This window comes from Nerophis lumbriciformis, linkage group LG16, assembly GCF_033978685.3.
Source record: "Nerophis lumbriciformis linkage group LG16, RoL_Nlum_v2.1, whole genome shotgun sequence".
NCBI classification, from domain to species: Eukaryota; Metazoa; Chordata; class Actinopteri; order Syngnathiformes; family Syngnathidae; genus Nerophis; species Nerophis lumbriciformis.
This window is the reverse complement of record NC_084563.2, coordinates 36,362,099-36,371,295: the sequence shown is the minus strand read 5'-3', so window position 1 is coordinate 36,371,295 and position 9,197 is coordinate 36,362,099. Positions and strand designations below refer to the sequence as shown.

Below are 9,197 nucleotides of genomic sequence, written 5' to 3'. Positions count from 1 at the left end.
TGGAAAAAGAAAGATTTAAGGTGTAATTGTGCATACAAATTTTGTTTGGAGTGATTCTCTGCCGGCGCCGAGCTTCCCCAGATGAATCATCATTCTAGCTAGGGTCATCCTGTTTTCTCTTGCTCATCCGAGCTTTTTGTTGCAGCTTCTTTGTCTGCCGTACACGGCCGTCGCCACCGGAAGCAGCAGACCATAACAGTCTAGAACGCAGCAGCCAGGAAACGACTATTTCTCCTACCTCCTCTCCTCCACAAAGCTCAGTCATCAGCATCATCATCATCATCATCCCTCCTCCTTCCATTCATGATTCCTCGTCTCCTCCTTCCCCCTCTGTCTTTCTTCGACGTGCGCTCACAGTCTCCTCCTCCACGGAGCGCGCGGACGCACCAACCAACCAGCTTTTACGCGCGTCAAGTTCCCCAAGAGAATCCCATCATTCAGTCCCGCCCTTTTCCGCTTTTTTTTTTTTTTTTTTTCCCGCCCTCACTCCTCCGTGACCCCTGCATCCGTGACGTAGGAGATTCCACGGTGACCGCCTCAGTAGGCAAGAAGTGGACGCTGGGACTATATATGGGGGCACTGGTTCACACCAGCCGACACTCTCTCAGTCGCTCCGACTCGGGAACCAGAGCATCAGCGGAGATAGCAGGCATCACTTCGCCCCACTAGGCTAACTCGCTTTGGGCTTTGGTTCGGGATGGACACCTTCTCGATTTCTCGGAGCCGACGATGCTCCATCGTGCGCAACTGCAAAAGTAAGTTTTTTTGTTTTTTTTTGCATGAAGAAAACTCGCCTATTCGTAAAATTTAGATTTTTATAATCATCAACATGTATTGTTTTGAAGATTACTTTGTTAATACTTGTTTAAAAATAATCAACATGAAGAAAAGAACACTTTGAAGTTTGCTGTTGGTGTGCGTAAAAGTCTGATTTTTACCATCATCAAGTTGTATTATTAAGTATGAAAGCACTTAATAAAAAAAAATGCATGCGTATTTGCTTTTTCCTTTCAAACTAAAGCAATTTAATGTGCATGAAAAGTGCTTTATACATAAATAGTTACGATTGGATTAAATATGAACCATAAAGAGATAACGCGGTTGTGGTATCAGCACCGCGGACAGCTCCGACTCACCCCCTCCTGCTCTGCGCTCTTACCCCAGCCGGCCTCTCCATCTGGTTGGCGGTATCGTTGGTCTTAGGCGGGCCGAGTCCGGCTTCGGGGTGCCCGCAGTCGTGTGTGTGCTACCCGACCCCCATGACCGTGAGCTGCCAGGCGCAAAACTTCACCACCGTCCCGGTCGGAGTGCCCTACGAGTCGCAGCGCGTCTTCCTCCAGAACAACCGGATCACGGAGCTCAGAGTCGGCTCGTTTGGCTTCGGCACTCAGGTAAAGATCCATAAAGATTGATGATGTATTATATTTGCTGTAGTCATGACTGGCGTTTATTTGGTGTTAGGTGCTGTGGCTGTTTTCCAACAACATCACATGGATCGAGGCAGGTGCCTTCAGTGAGCTGAGGGACTTGGAGGAGTTGGACCTGGGGGACAACCCCAACCTTCACAGGCTGGAAGGAGGGGCCTTCCGCGGCCTGGAGAAGCTCCAGAGCCTCCATATGCACCGCTGCAAACTCACCGCTCTGCCACATGACATTTTCCACAAGTTGTATAGCCTGCATTATCTCTACCTACAGGTAGGTGGCGCTGGAAAGCCCGTGTCAAATCTTTTCTCACATTAGGAACAATATAGACCAGAGGTGTCAAACTCATTTTAGATCGGGGGCCAAATGGAGAAAAATCTACTCTCAAGTGTAAAACTGGTAAAATCACGGCACGATAACTTAAAAATGAAGACCACTTCAGATTGTTTTCTTTGTTTAGAAATAGAACAAGCATTTTCTGAAATCGTAGAAATCATAATGTTGTTTTTTTTTTTTTTTACATTTACATGTTGCGGTTATTTGTCGTTATTTATATTTTCTGAATAAATGATGTGATCATCTTAATCAGTCAACTAATTGGTGTTAATTTGATAAAATGATATCAAAATCAAATTACAGGATGTTATTTATGTAGTTTGATCATTTTTTCGACTGATGTACTAATATCATGTTGTTTATTTTGTACATATGTAGCATCATCTACAAAGATACAAAGAATTGCTATTGCGACATCTAGTGGACATGTTTAGAACAGCTGTGTCTTTCATTCAACAATTTCAGGTTAATTTCTATACTTAGCAAACTCATCCCGCGGGCCGTACCCCTGATATAGACTCATATCTAAGGGTGTATCGATACAACTTTTTCACTTCCGATAAGATTCCGATATTAGAGCCTTAAGTGTTAGGCGATACCAATATTAATCCAATACAATATCAGCCTGAATCATGTTTTCATTATTTTGTAGTGTGGAATGATAGAGAAGGTTTTAATCAAATGAATGTTCTCAAATAATGAAAAACACTAACCTAATGGCAGACTTATGCTGTCTTTAGGTTGAAGTTGAGTGGTAATGTTTTTTTGTAATTCTTTTCTAATTTGGCTACATTTAGAGGTTAACTGGCCGTCCAGCTTTGCACAAGTAAACACGCTGCAGGACTGCTTGTATTTTACATGCTGGCCAATATCATCGATACCTGTGTTTTTACCTGATATCTGGTATCAATATAAGACACCTTTACTTAGAAGCATCCTATATAGTTAGGGTTTGTAGAGGTTTTATATGTAAAATGATTACATTTCTTTTTTTTTTTTACATTTGCAACAAATTAGGGGACTACAAAATATAGTTACATTGGAATATACAGTCCTTCTAGTATTTTTTTAACTGCTTTTTTTGGGATTGGGGCCTAAAATGCTTGAATTCACGACAGTTTTTTTTCATTGTTCAACAATGTTGAACAATGTACATTTTTAAGTGTTTCATGTCATTTTAACACCAAGAAGCAAGTAAATTGAAAAACAAATACTGCATTGACTCGTAAATCACACAGACTTAAAAGTAGACACCAGACGGAAGCAAAAAACCCCAGGGCTCATTGTCAAATTACTGTACTGTTTTTAATTCATTATAAATAATAGAAAGATAGAAAGATAATTAATCATAATTACAGAAAGAGACCACAGCTGTCTGCTCTGTTGCAGACATTCTCTGTGTGTGTTTTCGCTTGAAAAGTGTTTGTTCATCTTAAATATTCATTTATATTCCAACACATTTACCCACACACTTTAAGAGCATTTGTGAACTGAAAAGCGATCTATAGCGCTAATTTGTGTTGGTAATTGAGGGATGATTAAAGATAATCGTCACATTTTTATATCTCTAACACACACACACACATATATATATATATATATATATATATATATATATGTGTGTGTATATATGTGTGTGTGTGTATATATATATATATATATATATATATATATATATATATATATATATATATATATATATATATATATTATTCTACCGGCACCAAAATGTTTATAGATTACTTTTTAAAATAAAGGTGACCACAACAAAATGTCATTTTCGGCTTTATTTTAACAGAAAATTTTACGATACAATAAACATACGTTACTATTGCAATTAAAGTAAGTAGTAAGCAAACAAGGCTCTTAATATTGCTGTTAAGAGCTGTTGTCAATGGACGTTATCGGTTAGCTAAGCACCTCTTGCAGACAGACGCTTCAGTGTTTATTGTTTCACCTTTATTGTAAGTTATTAAGCCAAAATGTGTCCATTCTACCTTTTCTATCGCTACATTGATACTGCTAGTAAGTGCTATGTGCGTGTGTGTTGCCTAAAATGCGCGTCTGCTCACAACGTATTGTACCGGTACTTTTCTGAAGAAGTATAGTACCGTTTTTAATTCATATATATATATATATATATATATATATATATATATATATATATATATATATATATATATATATATATATATATATATATATATATATATATATATATATATATGAATATATATATATATGAATGAATGAATATATATATGAATATATATATATATATATATATACACGTTAGGTCAGGAAAAAACACTGAGGCTACAGCATCCCTACAAGCCTGTTTCGCAGGTTTCCCTTGTATATGGTCTATGCATATGTATATATATATATATATATATATATATATATATATATATATATATATATATATATATATAGGTGGTCATCCAGAAATGTAATCCAAACAAACTAAATTAAATACAATTTAATTACATTATAAATAAGTTCATGTAATAACTTTATGTAATAATTACTATATGTAGTAATGTGTAATCATCCATTTGGCTCTTTTCTTCTGTAGGAAAACAACCTTCATTTCCTGCAAGATGACATCTTTTCCGACCTGATCAACCTGAGTCAGCTTTTCCTACACGGAAACCGCATACGCACCATTTCAGAAAACGTGTTCCGCGGTCTGGTTAACCTCGACCGCTTGCTCTTACACGACAACCGCATCCGGCAGGTGAATCGCCGGGCCTTCCGCGACCTCGGCCGCCTGACCATGTTGTTCCTCTTCAACAATTCCCTGCCCGAGCTGCCCAGTCAGACCTTGAGGGACACCCAGGGCATCGAGTTCCTCCGCCTTAACGCCAACCCCTGGTCCTGTGGCTGTGAAGCCCGGGCCCTGTGGGAGTGGTTCCGGGAGGCCCGCGTCTCTTCGTCGGAGGTGATGTGTGCGTCTCCTACCGCCAGACGTGGTCAGGACCTTCGTTTTCTTCGCGAGATGGACTTCGCCCTGTGCCCCCTGCCCGATCCTGGCTCCATTGCCGGTTCCACCACCACCACATTCAGCACCAAAACCAGATGGTGGTTCCACAAAAACAAGCCCCAGTCATCAACAAAAGGTGTCTTTGAGAAAGCGTCGGAGACCGTCAAGGCTGGTTTGTACGGGAAAGGCCCGTCTTCGACCACGTCGGTGGTCAAGTACGAGCTTGGGGAGGAAGAACTGGCGCTGCCCAAACTCGACCAGGAAGAGTACTGGGCGAACTACGGCAACGAGGACTCGGGTGTTACCTTGCGATGTTTTGAGCTTGAATGTCCACCTGAGTTCGACCTTCCTCCGTTTTCCTCCTCTTCCTCAGCCTCCTTGCCCTCCTTCCTGTCAGTACTAACCTTCTCCATATTCACATTCAACCTCCACTGGCTATTTGGCTGAGTTGGACTCGCGGGTTCCCCTGCCCTTAACTTCCGGCCTGTTTTAAAGGCTGCAAAGATCCCTGCTATAGACTCTCTCTACCCTCTTTGCCTTCTCTGCCGTACGCTAACGCCAAAGGCACAGCGTGGGAGATAGGGGGATGGTAGGATTCTAACTACCACCTGCAGGGCTTTACATGTTTCAGGGCTGCTAGGATACCCTCAGATAAATAGTATGTGCAACATACTGCAGGCTGATTTCACTGAAATCAAAGACTGGAGGGCTGCGGTTGTAAACGATGTCATTACTTGATCAACTCGACTGAGTCAAAACCGTACCTGGCTGGTACAGAGTAATTACTGTTAGGACATAGTAACAACAGTTTCGTAACCACTTACAGTGTCTTGTAAATACGGATGTATGTTTGTCGTGTTCCAAGTGATGTTGTCCAGGTCGTCTTGGTCCAGGGCGAGCGTGACGACGCGTACACGGTGCCAATCCGCTCGGAAACGAGGCAAAGAGGGGACACACCTGTGAAGAGAACACGAGATAGAGGGTCGGTCTTTGACTTGAGGCGGTAGAAAAGCGAAACATTGAGTAGTACCTCAGCTTACAAGCTAAATCGGTAACGTGACGCAGCTCGTAACTCAAAACAGTCGTATTGCCAATTAGTGAAAAGCACAATTTTAACATGTGATTTGCCTTTTAAAAAGACAAACTGACTTTTAGATAATACATATTGTACAAAGAACAAAACAATAGAGTCTAGTACAAACATATTCAGTAGTTTTATGAAGTCATGCTATGTATTTGCAGGGTGCTGAAAAAATTGATTCACATTCAAATCGCGATTCTTATTCATGTCGAATTTTTTAAATACATTTTTTAAGCACTTACTGCAAAATATGTCATAGGTCAGCAGCCAGGAGGAGCTTTTGTAACCAGGCTATAACCTGTTTTGAAAAAAGTTTTACACCAAGTAATAAAACTGTGAGCATTATGTTGACTAGGGAATGGATTCTAAAAATTTAGTCATTGACCCAAAAATGTAATCGAATCGAGTTGTAAAATTCACATCCCGAGTATTTACCTCGGAGAGTAGACTTCTACGGGCTTCTTCTCCATCAAACAAACCACGAGCAGCTTCTTCATATTTTCAAGGATACATTTCAATATTATTTTAACGTCCTTTACCTATTCATTTTGCTCCAATGCAAATGAGCGGTGCTACGCTCCAACTATTTCACCAAGTTAGCTAGCTACAAAGATAATGCGAGCGAAGGAGACCGAATGTTTTGGTGGGATCTAACGGGGGTTCAGTGTGGCATTTGCCATGCTAACTCGTAAGTCGAGGTACCGCCGAGTATACGAGCGTGAAAACACAAATGTCCACTGCAGAGGACGCTGGTTCTCAGGGGGATTTGAATGTGTTTTTTTTTTTTCATTTTCTGTCAATAGAAGAATTCTTCCATTCAGGAAGATTGAAATTGGATGTCTTTCTGTGACACGCTGATTGCGATCATGTGAAAAGACTGTTGATGAGTTTCATATTTATAAATAAATACATTGACTTAATTTTTTTGGCACATTTTTCTTCCAAGAGAGGTTCATAGTTGAATCAATCAAAGGTTGTTCATATAGCCCTTAATCACAAGTGTCTCAAACGGCTGCACAAGCCACAACGACATCCTCGGCTCAGATCCCACATCAGGGGGGGGGAAGAATTTTCACAAACGCAATGGACGTCGAGTGGATCTAGTTAATAGTGTGAGAGTCCAGTCCATAGTGGGGCCAGCAGGGGATCATCTTGAAGGTGCTTTTAGCTGCAAAACTCCCAAATGCAGGCAAAAAGTAGCCGCGTGACTTAACATGACTCAAGCACTGCGAAAGGACAGACCGCTCATTCATACATTGTTAGGCTGCTTGGATTGGGTCTGGCTGTGAGGGGCATCTGTCTCACTGTGGGTAAATAAGCTTGAGTGGATTCACAAGATGGCCCCGCTGCAAAAGGCAATTGCGTCAGTATTCACTCCTGTGATTCATCAACCCCCGTGGATGCCAGATGGAGCGATGAAGTGAGAATTGGCTGATTTGCAAAGGCGCCAAGCGAGCAGCGGGGGTCTTGATGATGACATCTTCATGCAGACGACACTTGAAGTAACTCAAACCATTTAGACCTACTCAGTGGCCTAGTGGTTAGAGTGTCCGCCCTGAGATCGGTAGGTTGTGAATTCAAACCCCGGCCGAGTCATACCAAAGACTATAAAAATGGGACCCATTACCTCCCTGCTTGGCACTCAGCATCAAGGGTTGGAATTGGGGGTTAAATCACCAAAATGATTCCCGGGCGCGGCCACCGCTGCTGCCCACTGCTCCCCTCACCTCCCAGGGGGTGATCAAGGGTGATGGGTCAAATGCAGAGAATAATCTCGCCACACCTAGTGTGTGTGTGACAATCATTGGTACTTTAACTTTCACTTTAAAGGTTGCTGTGAAGGGAAAATAGAAAATGGACTTCATGCGACCCCTTTAGCACACCTAATATGTTATTTTATGAAATGTTATTTTCCAACTGCACTGATTTATCAAATGTGGCTGTATAGCAGGAGTGGAAGAGTGGGCGAGCGCACACTGACTCGAGCAAGTTGTCCTTGGCCTTGGCAAAACAAGCAAGCGTTATAACCCCTTTGAAAGTCACTGCATCACTTTTTATCAATTATCATTTGCAAAAAGTCAGAAGAAAACCTGAATCGTATCGAATCCGATGGAAGCAAAAATGTTCTCCAATAATCACAAGTCAGCAGCATAGAGTCGTCCCCAACTGATGCACAGATGAGTGGTCCACCCCGGGTCCCGATTTTGAACAGATACCACTTCATCTGTGGTCACTTATTAACCTATCCACGCATGAGCAGGGGGCAGAGCAGAAAAGAGACGGCAGATCAACTGGCCTAAAAGGGGGGTCTATTTAAAGGCTAGCGTATACAAATGAGTTATAAGATGGGACTTAAATGCTTCTACTGAGGTAGCATCTCTAACTGGGAGGGCATTCCAGACTACTGGAGCCCGAATAGAAAACGCTCTATAGCCCGCAGACTTGTTTTGGGCTCTGGGAATCACAAATAAGCTGGAGTTTTTTGAACGCAGATTTATTGCCGGAACATATGGTACGATACAATCAACAAGACAGGATGAAGCTAGACCGTTAAGTATTTTATATGTAAGTAGTGAAACCCAGAGGTGGGTGGGTAGTAACGCGCTACATTTACTCCGTTACATCTACTTGAGTAACTTTTGGGATAAATTGTACTTCTAAGAGTAGTTTTAATGCAACTTACTTTTACTTTTACTTGAGTATATTTATAGAGAAGAAACGCTACTTTTACTCCGCTACTTTTACTCCGCTACTTTTATCTACATTCAGCTCGCTACTCGCTACTAATTTTTATCGATCTGTTAATGCACGCTTTGTTTGTTTTGGTCTGTCAGACAGACCTTCAAAGTGCCTGCCTTACCGGTGACGTTTCACTCCGTTCCACCAATAAAATGCAGTCACTAGTGACGTTTGACTCCGTTCCACCAATCAAATGCAGTCACTGGTGACGTTGGACCAATCAAACAGAGCCAGGCGGTCACATGACCTGACTTAAACAAGTTGAAAAACTTATTGGAGTGTTACCATTTAGTGGTCAATTGTACGGAATAAGTACTGTACTGTGCAATCTACTAATACAAGTTTCAATCAATCAATCAAAAGTGGGAAGGAAAAAAGACACGTTTTTATTTCAACCGTACATCCCGTCAAAAGCCTAAAGACTGACTGCACAGTTCCTGTCTTCACAATAAAAGTGCCGCTCCATCGCGCCTGCACTTACAAAATAAGAGTCTCCGAAAGCCAGCGCAAACAAGCTAGCAAGCTACGGAATTTGCCGCCAATGTATTTCTTGTAAAGTGTGTGAAAACGAATATGGAAGCTGGACAAATAAAATGCCAAAAACCAACCACTTTCATGTGGTATTAGACAGAA

General features: G+C 41.6%; 1 protein-coding gene across 1 annotated transcript; it reads left to right on the top strand.

Moving 5' to 3' along the window:
* Positions 1 to 612: 612 nt before the first annotated feature.
* Positions 613 to 6,673, top strand: rtn4rl2a (reticulon 4 receptor-like 2 a). The gene is made up of 4 exons (XM_061977376.1): positions 613 to 755; positions 1,165 to 1,391; positions 1,462 to 1,695; positions 4,337 to 6,673. The coding sequence occupies exons 1-4, from the start codon at positions 698 to 700 to the stop codon at positions 5,189 to 5,191; spliced, it is 1,374 nt and encodes a 457-aa protein (XP_061833360.1). The 5' UTR covers positions 613 to 697; the 3' UTR covers positions 5,192 to 6,673.
* Positions 6,674 to 9,197: the final 2,524 nt, after the last annotated feature.

What these genes read in the sequence shown, in the direction of transcription:
- rtn4rl2a (XM_061977376.1), top strand. Translation starts at nt 698, where the DNA reads ATGGACACCTTCTCGATTTCTCGGAGCCGACGATGCTCCATCGTGCGC. An exon ending in CATCGTGCGCAACTGCAAAA is followed by an intron (nt 756 to 1,164) that starts GTAAGTTTTTTT and finishes CTCTTACCCCAG; the next exon opens with CCGGCCTCTCCATCTGGTTG. An exon ending in TGCATTATCTCTACCTACAG is followed by an intron (nt 1,696 to 4,336) that starts GTAGGTGGCGCT and finishes TTTCTTCTGTAG; the next exon opens with GAAAACAACCTTCATTTCCT.